Raw genomic sequence first — 22,315 nt, 5'->3', positions numbered from 1 at the left:
GTCAGAAAAATGCTATTCTAAAAATGATCTTGCTGAAAATGAAGTTGCTTTGTTTTCTCTGTCCTCTTACAGGTTTTTGTTGAGTATGCAAATGCTGGTGATTCCAAAGCTGCTCAGAAATTACTGACTGGAAGGATGTTTGACGGGAAGTTTGTTGTGGCTACTTTCTACCCGCTGAGTGCCTACAAGAGGGGATATCTGTATCAAACTTTGCTTTAATCAGTAACCTAAGGACTATTTCCTATTTCTTCTCTTCCATTCCTGGGTTATTGTATTCTACACCTGAATGCAGCAGTACCCCTTACCATTTTAAGGGAATACTTTGTATATTTATTTAATCCTACTACTATGCAGCATTGCTCAAGCAGTGACTGCGTTAGCAGACATTTGGCACTGAGTAGGACAAGACCTCTCAGCTATACATTGAGGGGTTCTAGAGCATTCATGTGGGCAATCTTTTTTTGTGCGGTATGGCAAGTGCTGCTCTTCAGTATGTAACCTAAAAAGATAATACTTATTTCATGTGATCATGAAGCAAGAATGAATAATATGTCCTAGTGACTATCATTAACAAATTTGTTAGAGCTGGCGACATCATTTACAGATTGTCTTTATGTTGTTGGGTGGTTCTTCCTGATTGTTGATATCCATAGCTGGCACTGGATGCTCTTGGTAATGTTAAGTAATTGTCAGGCAGCAGTTACCTACCTACTGTGTTCTTAACACTGAGTTAGGGTTTTCTTTTAAACAGTACTGTAGGACTGAATATTCTTTTATAGAAACTGCAGTGAGCCTATCTCCATTTTTTTTGTTTGTTTGTTTAAATTAAGGCTTTTAAAATAGAAAACTGATGCTTGATCTTGCACAATTTTTATGTTTATAATGTATGCCCAGGTGAGTGTGCAGGTATGGAAGATTAGGGAAAATTTGTCAGCGTCCTTTGTAGTGTGAATCTGATGAGCTAATAGTCTATACCCACTTCTCCCCTACATGTTTCATGTTTGTATGATTTAAGATAGAAGTTTTTGTGAGGTGGTCTGTCAGATAGGATGTAAATGAGAAAATAGTTCATTCCCGAGAGGCCCAGGTCAGATTTATCTAGGCTGGGTTATAGTGAAACTCTTAAAGTGATAGGAACAAAGGAAAAGCTTTGTTACACATCCATTGCCCCATCCTCTAATCTACTTTAGGCTCTATATTAGTGCATCTTTTTGTACTGAATTTCCTATGATCACTGTAAGATTTCTCAAGTTCTGCCCACTGTGGTAGAAAATTGAAGTGGGTCAAAAAAAAAAAAGAATTTGATGTTCAGTGAAGGGAAAAGAAAAACAAATTAGTCAAAGAGAATGTGATAATCAAGATTCTCTTTCTCTTATTTCTCTCATCCCCTCTATTCCTGTTCCCCTTACCCCATTCTCTGCCTCTGTCCTTAGCTCAAGAATAGCTAGAACAGCATCACAGATGGCTAGTTTTTGACTGCAAGGAGGTTAAGAAAGGTGTAGCTGTAATTCAAGCTGGAACTCTAAAGGAAGAAGACTGAAATGAATTCTGAAAAGGATTCATACCAATCTAATGTGTTCCTAAGCAGAGGATACTAGTGTGTGTGTGAGTTTGCAGACACAGGTTGATTACATGGTCTCATAAGTTAACAATTATGGATTCCTCCCACTTTATGATAAATTGTCTTAAAAGGCTTAAAACTGAAGAAACTTCTAAAGCACTGATTACACAAGAGAAAAAGTTGTACACAACGTTGTGGATCTTGTTTCCTCACCTAAATGAAATTTTTATTTATTTATTTATATTTCCTAAAGAAAGTTTTATATCTTTCCCTTCTGGTAGCCTCTTGTGTGCCACACAGTTTGAGAGCCTAACTAAGAATTAGCATTTTAGAGGATGAATTATTTTCCCGTGTTCAAACTATTACTATTTAATATTTTAATTTTTTTACAGAAATCAAATTGTTCATAGTTGTCCTTAGTATTTATTATGAAGTCAGGTTTGGTGCAAAGAGGCTATTTATGAATTGCCAAAAGGCCTACTGGCATAACTCCAAGGAAAATCATAGAGAAAGCTTCTAAGTGCCCTTACAAAGAAGAACTATTAGTTTTCATTTTGGCTCTTTAGAAGTTGATTAGCTGGTTTGTTTTCAAATAAGAGAGTATAACTGTAATGTGGAGACCTACGCTTTCCTAAAACTTAAATGTTTGTATGGGTAGCAACTTCCACGTTGGAAAAAAAAAAAAAGAAAAAAAAATATGTTTGGAGAAAAAAAAAATCCATACATACTGATAAACCAGAATACAAATGAATTCTTTTTTTAAGGCAAGTGTTCTAGATTACTATGTGTAACTCTCTCACCCTTCTTCCCTTTTCACCCCCTCCACCATCACCAAAAGAAAAATAATTAAAAAAAAAAAACTGCAGGTAGGCTTATAAGCTTAGTGATGCAGTATGCTGCTAACATCTGATGCTGAGTTTCACAGCATTCTTTGATCATTTATTGCTGATATAGTCGTACATATATAGTGTTTAACACTGAAGAATTTTATTCCAGAAGATGCTAACTAGATTTTAAAGGAGCTGAGAGAATAATTGTTGAGTTTAAATAACCATGTATTGAACAAAATATTTTTCAGTAAGCCCACAGAATTGAAAATGGATGCCTCCTGTAATTTAAATCATTCCTTTATAGCTGTCAGCCCTTGACTACCAAAGATGACAAATTTCTCTCCTTCCTTTGATATTATCAGAAGTTTAATCTTATTACCTTAAACCCGAACCAAATATTATCAAAATATAAAAATTTCACCATTCTGCTAGTATGAACTATATAGGGCAAAGATTTTTGAGTCCTTGAAGTCATTAAAAACATGAACACTTTCTTTTTGAGAGGTAAAGAGGTGAGGAGTCATTTCACTAACCCCTCCCCTTTTGGGCCAATTTTATCTCAGGTAGTTTTTCTTTCCCTGAATTAAAATCTGTGCTTCCTCTCTCTCTTGCCTTCTTTATTCCATGGTATGTCATGGTACATTTTTTTTGTCCCAGAAAACCGTATAGATTGGGTATTCATTAGGAAATCTTTGGTTCTTTGGAAACATATTTGAAGGAGGGGCCAGCTATTCACTTTCAAAAATTTTACTGTTGTGTTTACAGAAAACAAGAGGAGATGGAATTCTTCAATAGAGATAGCACTGATTAAAAATAGCTACTGCTTGCATTTTAAAAGAATAATACACACAGCATATAAAAGGGATGATACAAAAATGATCCTCTTGTAGTAAGTGATTTTATTTGCTTCCTTATTTTGTGGCCATCAGCATGGCAACTTTTTAGAGAATTCCTTCTCTGCTGTGCTTCAGCCAAAACTATTGACTGCTTTTAGAATGGAACCAGAGTTTTGCTCCTCCCTCTCTTTGTTTTCATGGAGACAGTATTGACACCTTTTAGGTACTCCAGCTGCTAGAGTGATGAGATTGTTAAATTGACCTGTAAAAAAAAAATCTCTGAATTCTTATTTATCTTCCATATTCATGTTACATGTACTTACATTTTAACCTTTGAGCTAATTTATTACAAGGAATGCTGTCAGGTACAGTGTTTTCACATTGAGGCAGTTGGAGAAAAGTTATGTTTTTGTCCAGAGCAGGCTGTCACCCTGGCAAGAGTATCAGTTCCCTTTCTAGAATAAATTTAAGTTAGAGTTGAAGTACTTGGGTGCTGCTTCATGGCTCCTTGATGTTTATTCATAAGATGCAGGTAATTGGTATTTTGGCATTATTTTCTTCCTAGGTCTTACTACTGAGTTAGGCCTCCATGATGTAAATCCTAAGACCAGTGGCAGCATGCCATTTTATATTTTATGATTTAATGCAAATCAGTACCACAGGAATTACAGTAACAGTTAACCAGGTGAGGGAGTTGGGGTGACCCTCAGTGATCACAAGTTTTACCTAGATTCTTATGCGAGGGTACATGCTATCAAATTAGGGTACAGAAGGAATCACATTTTGACTTTTCGTCTGGTGGATGTGTAGCTAGTCAAAGATTTAAGCAAGTGCCTTGTGTTTCCTGGAAAAATATTGACACTTATTTGGGTGAAAACTTCCCAGATGATGAACATTGTACCTTTGCCTTTTCCCTGGAATAACTTTTGGGTTGAGTCATGTAGAATAAAAGTCCAAAATTTCCTTGGTTTACATATTTTTGTATATGTTAAGCTGTTCATATTTGATTTAACCCAGTATTACATAAGATGGAAAAGCTGGTATTATCTGGCAGACTTTTAATTCTTCCTTGGATCTAGTTTCTCTTTTAATACTAGAGTCTTCCTTCAGATCTTAGTACTCTCTCTGATATAATTTACTTCTTATCAAGTATGGTTACATACAGACTAGCCCTTGGTAATATGTTAGCTCAGACGAATTTCCACTCATTCTTAAGGTGCTCGATAAAGCACCTTTGAGTTGGTAGTCTCTTCAAGTTAGTATTAATTTCTTCTAGCTTTAACAATGAATATTAAAATACTGAATTACCCTAACATAGAATTCATCTGAGCTGCTTATAGTAAATTTGGATGTTATATTTTCTTAAAGAGGAACTTGGATATTTTTATTTTTGAAGTATATTGAAATTTTGTTCTAGTTTAACTTCTCTGCCTAATACCACAGATTATATCATATTTGTTCTCTTAGTCCCCCTCTTTATATTTTTCATTATCTTTTAAATTGTATATTGACCAAAAATTCACACAATGGCATGTAATTGACAAGTACTGCAGATGTTTAACAAGAAAGTGGACAATTTTAACTATTTTTGCTGCAATTTTATTAGGAGAAATGGCCTGTGAAAGAAATATCTATAAACCAGAAAGCAGTTAGGAAATTTTATATTTTATAGATGGTCACTAAGGGGATCTTAAGAATATAAAAGATATAGTTTACATAACCTTTGGTCTTCTGACATGAAGTTTTATTCATTTTCCTGTAGCTCAGCACTTTTGTTGATCCTTATGCTGCTTGTGAGGATTAATGTTTTAAATTTGCTTTATTTGTGCTTCTCAGAGCGTTGTCATAATCATAGAAGTTAGGTTTGTGGCACCATAAATGCTGAAATTTCCAGAAAGCTTATCAAATGCTTGCCGGAGTGTTCTCTCCCATAAGTAGCATAGCTGCCACAATATACTAAAGAAAACTGATAGCTTTTTTGAAGGATATGAATGTTTTATGACAGAGGTTCAATATATTTTTATTTACAGGCAAGGAGAAGCATTCTGTCTTACTTGCTTTTATGACAATTAATCCATGTGCAGAAAAGAGCTTATTTTGTCATACTACTTTGTATAATAAAGTAAGTCCCATTCTGGGGGAAAACCCAAACTGGAATCATTAATTTTTTGTTTCTTTTTGGGAAACTATGTAAACATTGGAGCTATTTGTTATGATATTTGATTGTCAGCAAGAGAAGTTATTTTTTATCCCAGATTGGAATTACCTTTCCCTAGGTTATCTTTCCTCATGTCTGAACAATGAATATGTAAAAGTAAATGTAGTGAGGTATTTAAATCTTACATCTGAAGTCATCCAATATATGTTTTGAAAAATTTCTTCGGTTTAAATTATTACTCGATTTGGTTGGCATGGGTTAACAGAATTTAACAGTAAAGAAGAGAAAGATGACTACTACAGACAGCAAGGGGAAGAAGACGGCCTTCTTACTGATACTAGTTATCTTTTTTATATTTATGATTTTAAAATGTTATTTATTTTTAAAAATCCAGGCTTAGTTCCTGTAGCATGGAAAAACTGTCTTACCTACACATTCCTCATTTTGTTTCCCCAGAAAATTATTTTAAGAGTGTATGAAACCAAATGAACTGTCCATGTTCAGCTTGGTTTAATTTTTAAAAATAAATATGTGAACTCCAGCTTTTGTGTATTGGTATACATTAAAAAAAATGCTATCAAGAATTAGAAAGAAACTGGGGATTGACTATCTCTTTGCACATTGGGTACAGTGGGTGGCGTTAAGTATGCACTAGTTACACAGTTATAGCACCTTATGCAAGTAAGTAGTGTTTATTTATTATAATAAAACAAGTGAAGCTGCTCCTCTGTAGTATATTTATTTTGCAGAGTGTAAAGCTATCATGTCTTTTTCAGCAGGATTTCCTCCTTCATTCTTAATTCCTTTTAAAAAATAGTCTGAAATCATTTGAACATTCCTTTATATTTTAAGTGTCAAATCTGGAGTAAAAAGGTTTTTCTTTTTTTCCTTACACAAAGGACTCCATCTTTGTTATCTTTTGATCACTCTTAGAAGTCCAGTTATGAGCAATGGATTTTAACAGTTCACGGCTTCCTTTAGCACCACAGTGACTGGTTGTGACTATTTAAATCTACTACTTTTTTTCCCTCAATAAGATATAATAGCTTTTTTTTTTTTTTTTTTTTTTTTTTTTTTTTTTTTTTTTTTGGTAAGAAGGTATGGTTAAGAAAAAAATGTGAAAGATCACTTAAACCAAAGCCAGTTATAGGGAGTATTCTCTCCTGTTGGTTTACCTTCACCTCAGAACTGCAAGAATATTACAGTACATAGTGAATTGCTGTCTAGAATATTTCTACCAGTTGTTTCAGTAGCATATTGGCATTTTTTGGTACTATGGTTCTCTGTTCTTGGTGATGTCTTCTTGTTTGTGAGGTTTTATTTTGTTTGTTTAATAACTAAGTGGAACTGTAAATGTAGATGTGTATCAGTACCAAGGAATTCTTTTCTCATATCCCTAAGTTTCTGATATCTATACAGGTCTTTTAAACTTTTTTGTCCTTGCTGAGTAGCAAAGAACTTTTATTTTCCACTTTTCCTATATACCTAAAATATACGGACACTGCATTTCAGTTGACTGTGTTGCATATAGTTTTTTTGCTGAAAACTTTTTCTGTAAACACAATTGCCTTGTTCAGTTTTGTTGTAAACTGACTTCCCCAAGATGAACTGTTGATATGCTTTCTGATGTGTTTGATAAGGGTGATAAAATAAAGCTTAAAAATAAAGAAATTGCTTTTTTATTTCACCTTCCTATATTTAGTCTAGTTTATCAAGCTTAGGAAAACAGGTAAGTATACTTTTATGATTTAATTTTTACTAAAGGCTACCATTGAAATATTTCCACATATTTCAGTATTAAAATGTAATGTTACATTTTGGAATAAATGTTGATACTGTGGAAACAGCCTATCTAGTGGACAAAACCAGAACTTGCAGTTGGGAGGTTTGAGTTCCAATCTTGGTGCCTTTATCAAGTTGAATTTCTTTAGTCATGTGACTTAGTTTCTGACATTGTCAGTTTGTATTGTGAAAATCAAGTGTGATAGTAAGTAAGCTCAATAGTAATGATAATCATTGATTATGAATCATCTAGACAGAAGGTACGGGTAGTTTATGCCATGTTCTCTGTTACCTTTTATATGTGGAAACTGAGTCACATAGATTAAATAAACTTGCCTAACATTTCCTAAGACTTAGAGAGGGTATATATACTGACTTGTCAGAGTGGCTTGTTTTTTTGTGAGCTTATTGCTGATCTGGATGGTAAAGTCAAGGGAAATATTATAGTTGGGTGGGACACTCCACACTAGACATAAAGTTACTATTTACATAAGCAGCTCTCACACTTCAGCTTGTAATAATCTCCTGGGTGGGGGGGTTGTTAAAATACAGATTGCTGCACCCCACCCCAGAATTTATGATGAGTTGTGGAATCTGAGAATTTATGTTTCTAACCAGTTCCCAGGTGCTGCTGCTCTGCTGGAAAACACACTTTGAGACACACTGTTCTAAACAAGGATTGATGGTGGCATTGAAAAACTAGTGAGGCATTTTGTTGAAGTTTCTGTTGGAAAATAGTAATCAGACCAGAAACAAAAATTTACCACTGTGTGTGTATCTAGAACATTACATTTTTCCGACCATATCCTTTAAAGAAAAAGCAATGATAAAATAGAGATTTTCCAGTAAGGTGAAACTCACAAAAGAACTTTTTTTAGGTGAAAACCAGCAGTTTACAGAGGCATCAAGCACGTGTGATCAGGGGCATGGCCTGGGTCTCAGTTCTGTGCGGCTGGCAGTAGAGTGTCTCTTTGGAGGCCATTCTGCTTATTTGTGTTGAAAAAGACAAGCCGTATGTTTACTGTTTGTTAAAACATTAAAATGTGGCCCTCCTTGGTGGCACAGCGGGTTAAAGCACAGCACTGAGAAGCTAAAGCCACTTCCACAGGAGTTTGATTGCCACCTGCCCCGGAGGTGACCACATGACGTGGCAGACCTCTCCTGACCCGCCCGCTGCTCCCCTCAGCAGTGTACTTTGTCGATCTGCCTGTTCTGCTCCCCACTCTGTCTCTGGTGAAGCCTCTCACTGCCCCTTAGCCTCTGACCTGTACCCCAGTTCTGTATGAACAAATAAATCTTTAAAAAAAACAACAACATTAAAATGTCCTGGAAAGAAAAAAGGATCAAACACTTAAAGCAAAGTTAGATTCCTTTCAGGTGTTTAGTTGGTGTTCCCAAACTATAGTCTTGGAAAATGAATGTGTTATATGATACTTAGATCTTTGGCAAGTGGGGTAGGATGAAAAGATTACAGGCTTAAATACCCTGGATATGTTACATACTTTTTCCTGATCTTAGACAAGTCTTGAACCAAAGCCTACTTAAAAGTTGGAAGTGCAGGGCCCTCCCTGGTGGCGCAGCAGGCTAAAGCACAGCACAAAGAATCGAAAGCCACTTCCACATGAGTTCGATCCCCACCTGTCCTGGAAGTGATCCACGTGTCGCGGCAGGCCTCTCCTGACCGGCCCACTGCTCCCCTCAGCAGTGTACTTCGTTGATCTGCTTGTTCTGCTCCCCACTGTCTCTGGTGAATGCTCTCACCACCCCTGTACCTCTGGCCTGTACCCCAGTTCTGTATGCACAAATAAATCTTAAAAAAAAAAATTTAGAAGTGCAAGTTGGTACCAATAGAGCCTTCATATTTTGTGACATTTGTTTTATCTCTTGCTTGCTCTCCCTCCTGCTATATATGTAAATAACAAATTTCTTGGGAACCATTTGAAAAGTTGCAGCTGTCATACTTGACGCTTCAGTTCTTCAGTATGATTGTCTAAGAATAAGGACACCATTCTCTATAACAACGATGTTTTTTTTTTAATCACACTCTCAGAAGTGAACACTGATGTAGCATTTCCAATATATAGACCATACTTAGTTTCTCTTAATTCTCGTAATGTCTTTCAACCGTTTCTTCTGCCTTACCCAGGACCCAATCAAGACTCTTGTATTTAAAATAGTGAAAATTAATGTTCTGTAAAAACAGCTTGGAAAAAACAAGCTTCGATTGCGTATTAAAATCTACCCTCTGTGATTTAAGAAATGCTCTCTGTTCATTATAAAATGTGTTTTCTTAGAGGAAACCATATTGACCAGAATGCTTTTGCATCTAGCATGTTTGCATCTCATAAATGGTTCCTTAAAAGTTAAGCAGAAAAAAAAGAACTATGTACCCAATAAAATAGGAAGAAAATGGTCTATCCTCCAGAGTATACATTGAAAATTTAATACATACTAATTGCTAATTACAAACTCCGAATTTTTCAATGTTATTTCTAGTTATAAGTACCATGTTCAAAGAAAACTTGGAAAATGTTTCCTGCCTGTCCTTTTACTGTGTCACTAAATATGGTTTTGGGGCAGGGATATGACATGTTGAAAATGGCAATATGATTCAGGGCCTAAAAAACTTTTTTTTTTATTTATTCATACAGAACTGGGGCACAATCCAGAGATGCAGGGCGGTGAGAGGCTTCACCAGAGACAGAGTAGGGAGCAGAACAGGCAGATGGACAAAGTACACTGCTGAGGGGAGCAGTGGGCGGGTCAGGAGAGGTCTGCTGTGCCATGTGGATCACCTCCAGGGCCTGGGATCAAACTCACACTGAAGCGGCTGCAGCCAGCTTGCAGTACTGTGTCATAACTCATTGTGCCACCAGGGAGGGCCCCCTCAACTTAAAACATTTTAAAGGGACTCTGACTTTTAAGAGGAAAAGGAAGGAAGGAGCAAGCAGGATCCAGATAACCATCATAATTGACAAATGTCCTAGTGATCATTTAATAAAAAATAAACTTTTTATTATACAAAGTTCCATGACATATAATGCTTAACACATGTTTGGAAGTCATCCCAGACAGAATACAAGCTGCTGTTGATTTATGAGATGTGGTGAAGTCTTTGACTCAGGGAGGTGCTCTGGTCTTCATTTGTAGCTAAACTAAGAAATCATTCCCAATTTCTTTAGCAGAGTTGTATCACATTTTAGATTTCTGTACTCTATGAAGTAGGTGATAATAGAATCATCAAAGTTGTCCCAGATATTTAGCTCCTGCCTGGAAGGAAAGGAAAAACACTGAACATTAATAATACTAGGCTTGTTCATCTGAAATAAACACTATTTTGTCAGATTTGCATGAGGAGTTTTCCACAAATGTCTGTCATTACTCATCACATATAATGCTATTGGGTTAATTACAATGTTTATAGACAATTACACTTAGTAATTTTAAGGGTTAGATAAAAATTCTGTTTTTAGCCACAAAAACTAGAGCATCATTTCTACTCAAAAATCACAAATCTTTCACTTTGCATTTATTTAAAGTACATAGCTTTAATTTTACTAAGGTAACTTTTTTACTCCTTCTATTGCTGTTCAAATACCATTATTTTGCATGTTTGCTTGTGTTCTGAGCGTGTAGGGTTCTTCCCCCGACTCCACCCATGGTGTAGTCACCAAAGCCCTCCTTCCATCCAAACAGCAATATTCCTCCCCCATAGATCACTGTGTTACCTCCTCACCCCTGTTTTCATTTCTCTCACTCCCTGTCTGAAAGTCTGAGATCTATAGTCAGTTTTCAAGAGTTTGTTTTAAAGTTTCTTTAACCCATGTTTGCTTTTTCTAATTCCACATATTAGTGATACCATCTGCTATTTATTCTACTCCTTCTGCCTTATTTCAGTTACACAAAAAAGATAAACTCATGCCATTTGCAGCAACATGGATATAGCTGGACCAAATTATACTTGCTGCTGCTATTTCTTACCTCTCTTCCTCCTGAACAATCTAGATGACCATAGCCTCAGCATATATAACAACCACAGGCAAATACTTCCTCCCAGTCACCATTCCTTGTATGTGTGTGTGTTTATTTATTTAGTATCTATAATGCATGGAAATAATTGCACACCATTTAGCAAGAATAGTTGTCTCTGGGTGATAAAATTATGAGTGAATTTTATTTTTTTCTTTCTTCTTTATACCACCACCACTAGGCTGTGACACAGCAGTGCCTAAAACATGAAGAGGCAGAGCCTGAAGTGTGAGAAAATGACAGGGTACTCAGCTTAACTGACTGTGTGTGTTTCCTGATTCTTCTCCTAGAAGATAAGATTGGGGAGGCCCATGTCTTCTGGCTATGGGCCCCCCTGGGAATACTCCTGAAATAAGTATTCAATACATGCAGTCAATTTCTTGGATGGTGCACCAAACTATTATTAACCTCCTGTTAGATGTTTCCACCAGAACATTCAGTGGGGATCTCAAATCCTATTAACTAAAACCCATTTTTCTTTTAATCTTTATCCTTTTATTGCAAATATCAGTAAGTAGTGAGATGAATTGAATAGACCAACACACAAAAGAATTTATCATAAGGAGACAGTTGAATATAAATACAAGAGTGGCAAGATAGCCAGTTCTCACACAGGAGCAGTAACCCAAAGTTGGGACTCTACCACGACCTGATTTTATTTTTTTATCTCAATTTCTTTGGGGTGTGCCTGCTTTGTTAGTTCTGTCTTCCTTCTCTTCCTCCCCCTTCTTCACTTAACCCTCCCCACACCTTTCTTATTACTGCTACGACCATCACCACTATAGCTACTTATATTACTATTGCTGTCTGCTTTCTTGCTTCCCCATCCAGTGATGTAATGTGACTGTTCACAGTGCAGTTAAAATTCAGCAACAGTTTAAAAACTCTTTTTGTGGATACAATGACTAGTTACCATAAAACAATGTTTAATTTGCAGTGTATTGAAGTACAGGTTATCGACCTATACTTGTATAAAGACTATTGTGGGGCCTCCCTGGTGGTGTTGGGGTTAAGTCTCAGCACTATAACCGCTGTGGTCTGAGTTTGATCCCCAGCCAGGGAGTTAACCCAGATACGGCTCAGCAGACCTGTCTTGCCTGCTGCTTCCTTCAGCCATGTATTTTAGTAGATCTACCTGTTCTCACCACTTTGTTGGTGAGTCTTCTCATACACTCCCTGCCCTCCCTGCACCTCTGACCTACCCCCCAGTTCTTCTATTCATAACAAAAATAAAAATCTTAAAAAGAAAGAAAGAAAGACTAGTGGACTTTACTTTTTGGTAGTGAGTGGACCCTGCTTGCAGAGGGGACAGTTGCTCATTGGTGAAGGAGATATCTGAAAGCCTTAACTGTATTCTTTTTCCTGGCAGCAGCTCATCCACCCAATGATCTTTGTCAGAAACACAGGAGCCATCTAGTTCTTTCCATTACTGCCACCTTGCAATCCGTTACGTCTGTCCCATCCTATCCTACCTCTTAAAGTCACTCTAAATTTCATACCATTGAGTACATATTTTAGACTATCATATTCTCTTACTTAAACTATTTTAGGGATCACTTTGCCTTCAAGCCCCACTCTGCCAACAGAGTTAAAAATTCTGTTAAAATTACTCAACTTCTTGAAGATCTTCAGTGGCACCCCAAGTTTAGGCAGTGTTTCCCAAACTTTGCTGATTGAAAAATTACCTGGGAGATGTGTGAAAATACAGATTTGCAGGTTTTTCCATGTTCTGGATCAGTAAGCCTGGCCATCTGTATTTTTTTTTTTATAAAGAGTTATATTTTATTTATGCACACAGAACTGGGGTACAGGCCATAGGTACAGGACTGGTGAGAGGATTCACCAGAGACAGAGCGGGGAGCAGAACAGGCAGATCGACAAAGTACACTGCTGAGGGGAGCAGCGGGTGGGTCAGGAGAGGTCATGCTGTGCCATGTGGGTCACCTTTGGAGAAGGCGGGGATTGAACTCATGTGGAAGTGGCTTTAGCTTCTTAGTGCTGTGATTTAACCTGCTGTGCCACCAGGGAGGGTCACATCTGTATTTTTTTAACATTCTAGTTGCTTCCAATGTTTACCAAACTCCTCTCCATAAACTCTGCCCTCATCTGCCTAACTCTACACTGGGTGTTGGATCTGGAATACTTAGAGTACTTCCTCTATTCTGTGCATCATTGTTTGGCAAAGAACTACTCATCCTTGAAGAAAGAATCTATGAACCACCATTTTTGCAAGCCTGTAGACCCTGGGCTAAATCCATGACTCTTTGATGCCCAGGTAATCCTTGTGTCTTACATCTATTAGAATTTCTTCACACTAAATAACATTTCTCTGTTCCCATTGTATGTGAGATCTGCAAGAGCAGTGATTGCATCTTATTTAATGTACAGCTAAAAGGACATATGATAGGGAAGTGACGTTATTTCTGCTGGGGAGTGAACCATAGTTAAAATGATGTCCCTCTGCACCAAGTCCCAAATGTACTGAGATAAAAGCATTCAGAGAAATGAAGATCAAGTGGTTACTGTGATGGTCAGCAGTTGGAGAATGCAAACTGGCTTCATATGACTGTAACCATCCTACTGTTACACCTTTCCACTGAATCAAAGAAGGCTCCCGGCTTATGGTTCATCACTGTTATCATTGCTTTATTACAATCAAGTACTTCAACATCTGACTTTCAGGTTATAGTCAAGAAAAGTACTTGGAAGTTGGAACTTGGATGCCTAGTAACATAGGGAGCTATAACCTCTGACCTAGGCTGCCTCAAATTGATGTTCTGAGGGTCAGTTTTATGGTTTTGGCCACTCAAAGTAGCTTCCATTCACGTTTTCAGGCATATTCATGTATAAGACACTTTCTTTTTTTTCTTCCCAATTCAAAGGAAAGGGTGGGGAAGTCGGTTATCTGGTTAACCCTTAGGCAATAGGGAAAGATCTGGCCAGGACTGGTGATGTTGCAACACTGGTTGCTATCACCAGTGGGCAAAGATAATGAAGGGCTGAAGAACAGAAGTATCTTTTTCTTTTTAATTCAAGTTCTTTTAAATGATATATTTCCTCCAACATCTTTGTGGACAGAGCATCTGGTTACCACTTTGCTTACAAAGGCCAAGCTACTAGAGTGAAAGATTGAGCTGATCAAGTGCCAGATTTTATGGGGGAGAGGGAGAAAAGTGGAAGGAGACACAGGGAGAAAGAGAATCAGATATTTGAAGGCCAGGCAAAGGAGGGTCTTGGAATGAAGACAGATACGCATATTTGAGTATGAACTGCGTTTGTGACTCCATAACAGTTTGAGTTGGAAATGCTTTACTACACAATCATATAACTTTCACAAGCATCTAAAACTCTACAAGTCTTGGTTTCCTTATTTGTAAGGGAGATAATAATTGTATTTACATCATAAAATTAAATGAGCTAATTCCCATGGCACACTACAGCTAGGCCATTTTTCTTCCTTTTGTTTTGTTCTCATTGTCAACCTACTGAGTGAGTACATCAGGCTGCAAGGTAAAAATTTTTAAAGCTTTTTCTCTTCAGTGTTATCTCCATCATTCTGACCATGTTGGTTAGTACATAGCTAATGTACAGGTTTGATATAGAGTACATTCCAAACTGCAAGATTTGAGGACAAGTCCATACTTTTCACTTTTAACAAGTTTACATGGAGACAACTCATTTCTACTGGCAACTATAGAAAATGTGTGAACCATAGGGATGCAGAAATAGGTATTAAGCTTCTTTGCTTCTTTCTCTCTATTTATTCTTTTCATCAAATTCTTAAACCTGGCAAGGCATGATTAAATATAAACTAGATACTCTTTACCCTTTGATGTCAGGAAAAAATGTTTCAACCATCATACTTTTATTTCATATAAAATTATTATCTATTAAAGTTAGCCTCATTGATATGGTTGCATTGTTAGGTCTAAATTAAGATGTAGGTGAGACCTTTTGTTTGAGGTTTTAATATTTTTTCTTTCCAAAGGATAATGAACCCTTCATTTTCTTTAGTCTTGTATGAATAGTTGAAAATGGATTATTTACTTCAGGATGAGAAACTCAGTAAGTTGGCTGGTGATTAATTCACAAAGAAAATCTTAGGGCTAATGTAGGTGTTACCTTTGTGGGGACAATTATTACTGAAGTTGTCATTTAATAAATCAAGAGTAAAGTTTTGTGGCTTAATTCACACTGTCCCCTGTAGAGCCAGCTCTTAAGCCCCAGCCAAGCCTGTAGCCTCTTTTTAATTATGCTTTGTTACAATTGGCTTCCACCTAGCTGAATCATTTTGTATGTGGGCCTCACATTTCTTGTGCTCCACATGGATATACTACACGTTGCTTGGATAAAATTCACAATTCATTGCTCATGTTATTTCCTTGAGTTCCAGGAATATGAACTGGGACATTAATTTTCTAGTTTTCAAGCGAAAGCAAGACGCCCAGCCTGGTGATGACTGACCTCAGCGGATATGAAGGGGATGTGACTCTAACATGTCTCAGCTTTCTCATTGCCTCAGTCTATAGATCTCTTATTACACTCCACTACTCTATGTTCTGTCCTTCCAAGTTCCTTAGCAACCTGAAACCATAGCCTCTTTATGGTAAAATAAGCTTCACAAAAAACCCCTCTGATTTCTATTAGAAAAATCCCCCAAAGGCTTACAGCCCTTCTCTAGCAGAGGACAGGTTTGCTGATTACACTGTGTAAGCAAGCTCAAGTTCAGCTTGAGCCTGCTGGACAACATAAGTCTTCTCTTTCTTATCTAGGGAATTTGTGTAATACATGAAAATTGTATTTTTCCTATCCAAAAATATTGCTCATAACAAAAGAGTCTGAGTGGCTGCCAGAGATAGCAAAAATAATACAGTTTCATAAACTTTATTGTATAGTTCCAAACAGAACTTTTCTTTTTTTTTGGAGGGGAAGCAGTTTGAAAGGACTTTGGGTTTTGTAAAGATAGTACTCATAGATTAGTATGTGAACATAAGGAGCTAAATTGTTCTGAATGTCCAAGATTGTATGTCTGGCTACAGAGAATATCGAATGGTCACTGATTTTTGTGCTGGTAGAACCCAAAAACTTGGAATTTAGGATTATTTTATTTGCATATAGCAATATGTTGATCTCAGGAGGTTAAAACATAGCCCAGTTGGGGCACATATTGGATCTATTTAAGTGTGAATGCTGATGCAAACCCACAAGTAGCCAGTTGTGAAGACAGAGCACTACCCGGAGGATTGAGTCAGAGCAGATCCTCACATTGCTTCCCCAGAGACTCTTCAGAGTTCACACTGACTGATTAATAAGTCTCTTAGTCCACAAAACTCCCCTCCCCCTCAGTTCTCAATTCCCTTACCCCTCTATCTTCCAAGTCCCTTAACTGAGTGGACCTGTGGTTACAGCTTTCTTGAGAGACTCCAGCCAACCTACTAGAGAAGGACATTTTTCTTTTAGTTTAAGAATGTGCATGTAAGGGGAATGCCTCAGAATCTGACTAGAGGCTGATGATGGTTCCCCCACTGTCTGTGTCTACTTGTGTGGAAGAGGAAACTGCCCTTCTTTCCATGTGAGGCTGATGGGGAAGCTGCACTTCCAGTTCAGTCTCCCCATTGGTGAGAGTATCCATTGATTTCCTACTGATTTCACTTAACGGGTATTAATAGTTCAACCAAGGAGAGTTCCACTGCCTTGGGAACATTATATCTGAAAGTTCAAAATATTCAAAATTGCTTTGGTTGCTCCTTTCAAAACTCACCCTGGATGTAGGTTTGCTCATTGTGTAATACAAATGTTTATCACCATTGCTTTTTGAGACATCACCTTGTAATGTTTTTATCTAAGTGACTGCCGAGAAGAGTTGCTTACTACTTTAGAAAGAAAAGGGTTGGAATATGGATTAATTAAAGCAATGACTTAATTAACAGCATGAAATTTCAGACAAATTTAAAATTAGTCAAATTTAAAAACAGACAAATCTGTGCTCAAATTCAAAATCTACCCCTAAGATGTAGCAGAAGTCACTTAATGTTGCTCAGCTTCAGTTTATTGACCTATAAAATGAATGTTGAAATTAATAACCTAATAGACTACTATGAAGATGAAATTAAATATAGGCTAAAGATGTATGTAAATTTAATAAAAATCATTCTGTATATATTTTAAAAGAGCTTAACAATTTAGAAAAGTCTAGGCTTTCTAAATCATAATTAACTTTATATGATATGTATTTCTTTTGTTGATACTGTTGATTTTTGAGAGAAGTACTGATGACATAGAATGACTTAAAGGATGCTTTCACACTTTAAAAAAGTTATACAGTTAAACTTACTTCTGTTTCACTATATGCATCTAAGAAATAAAGGAAATTTATCCACAGTTATAAATAACTAAGTGATTTGCATATATTATTTAAACAGATCTTGAACTGCATTTATCCAAAATGGTCTTTAGGTTTAATAAGGAATTTCTGGACATCTGCCAGTCTTGTAACAAATCACATTTAGGATACAGATGATCCATAGTTGTGTTGGACCAATTTTGATGAGAACAGGTGATTTCAAAAATGGCCAAATGTTCTTAGGTTTTACAGTCACAAAATTTTCAAGCACATCATTGGAATGACTATAGTTAATTTAATGTGTGCCTTCCTCAGCCTAAAGTAATCAAACTAATTATTACTAGTTGCTATAATAACTAGTGACAAATTCTCCTCTGGAAAGTTCTGTTTATATTTTCATATTTCTGAGTTACTTCTTAGTAAGTTGCTATTACTGTATACTAAATTATGACCTAAAACTGCACTAACAAATAACAATTTTTAAGCAATTATTGATACAAAGATTTTTTTAAAAAAGATGATCCACAAAAGACATTTTTAAATAGCTATATTAGAACCAAATAAAATGACTACTACCAGGATAGTATATTCAATGACAAGTGAATAAATCAAAGGACACATCAGTATTTAAAAACATAAATAGCTATCACTAGTGTCCATATAATTCAAGAAGGGATTCTAGGGAGTAGATGGTGCTTTCATTTCATTTAAAACAATTTATTGTGTTGTTGGGTGAGCTGTTGATATCTTATCATTCACTCCTCATAACTGTTAGGTGACAGTGCAACTAGGTTTATTCCTTTCAAAAGAAGAATCAGAATCTCCTTCAGAAGCAGCGTTCTGGTTAAAACAGTCTTACTTAGAAGTTGCTTCAGTGACATGCCTGAAATGTATGGGCTCCTGGGCAAATTTTAGGGTGGCTTTTTTCTAATTTTTTTCTAAAACTCCTAGTGGGAGGTAATCTCAGCCAGTCAGGGTGTGGCTGGCTACAGGAAGTCAGGATTGCTAAGGAGGCCTCATTCCTGCTCCTCCCACTTCCCTGGGGAGGGTGGTGTTGGTATTGGTGTAAAATGTGCTTAAAGAACATATAAAAATGTTATTAGAAACTGTTATGTGACAGGTTCTTAGGCTGATTCATTCTCTTTCTGTCCTTCCATGTGAAATAGTCATCTAGCAGAGTGGCAAAATGAAATAAGTATACAAGAGAATAAGAGAAATAAAGAGAAATAAAGTATATAATATTTGTATAGTGGTTATGAATTTAAAGTGAGAACAGGCAAAATACTTACGTGTTTCTCTCCAACCTGTCTAGCTGCCTGGGTCTTCTGGGTTAGTGTCTCTCAAAAGGCTGCAGTAGAGGTGTTGGCCAGGGCTGAGCTGGGCTTTCTGCTTTAAGATCTCACCGGGCCACAATCAAGATGTCCAGTGGGCTGTGTTCTCGTTTAGAGGCCCAAGCGTAGTAGAATCCTCTTCCCAGCTCACTCAAGTCATTGGCAGAATTTCTTTCCTTAAGGCTGCAGCACCGCAAACTTCAGGATTTTGTATTTATTTATATTTTTACTGGGTTGAGACCACTATAATGCCTAGAAACTCTGTGAAGTTCCCTGCCCTGTGGCCCTCTCACACCATGGCAGCTGGTTTCTTCAAGGCCAGAGTCATAGTGGATCTACTAGCAGGAAGTCTTATCTAATGTCACTTAATCATCACCAATTCATATTCACGGACTTGAATATTCCAGTACCTTTCCATATTCTGTTAGTCGGAAGCAAGTGACTGGTCCACACTGCAGGAGGCAAGGATTATGGGATCCACTTTGGAGACTGTCTGTGCCATGTTCTATTCCGAATACTTACTACTTAGTCAAACTTGCAAATACTGTTAACAAAATCTACAAACCGTTAATCTGTCTTAGAGAGTACTCCAAGTATTTTAAACATATTAGTTCCCAACCCAATTAGGTTAGTCCCAGTTTTATCCCCATTTCACAGATGAGGAAATGAGGGACAGAAACATCAGTTAATTTGTCCCAAGTCACTTACCTAGTAACTACAGAGGCAGGACCCAAACTCATGCTCTATGGCTTCAGAGCCCATATTCTTCCCTGTTATGTTAAGTTGTCAAAACAAATTAAATGAATAAATAAATTCATGTTAAAGGACACAGGAAATAATTACCCAGCAGCTCCAAGAACCCAAACAAATTTTGAGACATCTTTGTAGTTTAATTTTGATGCCAAGCCAGTTGGCACAGTAGAGTTGTCTATTGGGACATTGTGTCTTCTGTCAACATTAAGTAACATAGGCCAAGTGGAGCTGTGGAGTCTGGAACAACAACAGCAAAATGTTCAGGAACTAGCTGTGCTGAAATTTCTTGAAGGAGTCATTCCATTTTTTTCCTCCTTATTTAAATATATTGCTGGAAAAAATATAAATTTCATTTGTTGTAGATTCATAAGAAGGAATAGGTGATAACTATTAGGATAATAGGTGATAAGAAGGAATAGAAGATAACTCCAACAATAAGAACTGAGATACAACTGAAATGGGGATAGGTCAAAGTGAAATCAATTCTTGAACATCAGTGAAAAGAATGGAAAAAATAGAGTTTCTTTCTAGTATTGCAAAGCTGGTAGGATGCACTGGTGGCTGCTTTGCCTAGCTTAGGGAGAGTATGGAGCCAATAAAGAGGAAATAGGGTTGAAGAAGAGGAAGGGAACAGCCCCTGCAGACAGGAACTGAGCACCCTGACACAGTGGTGGTCAGAGTCTGGGGGCCTGGACTCATTATGCTAATAAATCTGCCTTTGCTTAATTTATATGATTTGGGTTGTTGTCACTTTGCTGTAAATTATTTAAGTTGTTCTTCCTACCATCACAGGACATTTGATTGAGGCCATTGTGTTGGTCACTGTCAGCCTGACTACTTGTTAATAGTGGAATTAGGAGACACAATTCCTTCTTATTGGGTTGAGATGGTAAGAGAGAAAATCCACAATCAATCCAAACATAAGGCACTTACAGTAGAGCTAAGAAACCATATTATGAGAGGTCACTCATACCTGGAAAGCACCTCATGGAAGGTGATGAAGTCAAGCAGAGGTACATGAATTACACAATGACGAGATGAGGAAACAAGCCTGGGACAAAGGTATACCAGTTCTAGTTTCAATATGGGTCAGACGCCATTCTAGACTAAGTTTCTGAGAATGTCCCTGGAGACAGCCTCACTATGGAGTTGTCCATATTAGAAAAATCCAGCCCAGTAAGCACCCAAGAGTGGGCACTAAATATTTGACTCGGGATATAACGACGGTGAACTGATTAGCTCCGAGGAAAGAAAATAAATTGAAAACATTTACTGTGGCAGTGGAGGGTTTTAATGATTATTTTAACACCAAATACATCTAGAAAAACCCTGTTATATAGTAATTGACTATATGGCTGACTTCTAATCTTCCTCCTTGGTAATCACCTAGTGTGTCCTTAGTAAACACTTTAATTTTGGATGTCTATTTCCTTATCTCTGAATTTAGAGGAATTAAGCCAAATAATCTCTAGCTACAGCACTAGAAGGTTATTTGAAGCCCATATTCCCAGATCATGAAACCCTACTCATGTTTCTCTGAAAATGTAGCACACTAACACTTTTACCTACTTTCTCACACGTTCATTTCATTCTTTTATGTATATTCTAGATTATAGTAAAATTTGAAGGGCTGTATTCTGAGTTTTAAAAAGTCATTTAACAGGGTGTATTCATTATTTCACAATATTTCAAAACATACCCTGAGCTACAGAGGTTTAGGGTGTGGGAAGAGTGGTGAGCTGTTCACTCAGACTGATCTCATGAATGAAATACCCATATCCCAGGAAACTGTCAACAGGAAAGTTAAAACTTTAATTCCTCCACCACCCATTTGTTTGTCTCTTAGAAACAGTGATCTCATAATGCTCGGGCCTGGCCTTGAAACCAGCTTTAAGCTGAGCCAGATCTAGTGATTATGTACTTCTGGGAAACAACACAGCTTCTTTTAGAAATTTATTGGCTTACCTGGGGTCATCACATTCAAACACTACAGGGAGGAGTCCTTTGGTGTGGGCTGGAAAAATCAGTGTGGTTCGATCCTGGTTGTATCACACAAGAAAGTGACCAGAGGTCATATGTCTGTCATAACTGCAAGGAAAACAATTCAGCATACAATTCAGCATAGCTCTTTAAATGGTTAAGTTAACACACCTGCTTTTCCAAAATTAAAAAATATATATTCTAGTTAGCAAATAATTTTTACTTTATTTTTAGTAGGAAAAATCACAACCTTCTATTTTACACGTCTCTGAATTTTTGGATTTATGTGCAACAAAGCCCATTTAAAACATCTCTTTTGGCATCCAAACATAATTCTGTATTTTCAATAGGGTTGTCTCCTATCTGTATAGTTTTATTTTTCTTTCCTGTTTTTTCTCTATGCTTCTTTTGAATAGCCATTTTGTATTAGGTAGGCCTTTCCTCTTTCCAAGACTGTAAGACAAATTGTTTTATTATGTCAGATAAGGAAACTGAAGGTCAAGTAATTGAGGTGATTTTTTCAAACCTCACAGCTATCTACCTATCCTCTTTATCATCTACCTTTGTACCTACATATCTGTGTATCCATCATCTAATAGATGAAAGTATTATTTATGTTTTTTTTAAAGCTTTATTTATTTATTCATACAGAACTGGGGTACAGGCCAGAGATGCGGAGGGTGAGAAGATTCACCAGAGACAGAGTGGGGAG

At 36.9% G+C, this 22,315-nt stretch overlaps 1 protein-coding gene across 1 annotated transcript in view; it reads left to right on the top strand.

The window, feature by feature from the left end:
- UHMK1 (U2AF homology motif (UHM) kinase 1) overlaps window positions 1-6,896 on the top strand; it is a 19,566-nt gene extending 12,670 nt beyond the window's left edge. The window contains exon 8 of the mRNA XM_004688430.2: window positions 73-6,896. Coding sequence (XP_004688487.1) covers window positions 73-219 — 147 coding nt within the window. The 3' untranslated portion in view covers window positions 220-6,896. The remainder of the gene's footprint in view (window positions 1-72) is intronic.
- Window positions 6,897-22,315: the final 15,419 nt, after the last annotated feature.

This window comes from Condylura cristata, unplaced genomic scaffold, assembly GCF_000260355.1.
Source record: "Condylura cristata isolate star-nosed mole 26May11 unplaced genomic scaffold, ConCri1.0 scaffold00024, whole genome shotgun sequence".
In the NCBI taxonomy this organism is placed as follows: domain Eukaryota; kingdom Metazoa; phylum Chordata; class Mammalia; order Eulipotyphla; family Talpidae; genus Condylura; species Condylura cristata.
This window is presented reverse-complemented; position numbering and strand designations above follow the sequence as displayed.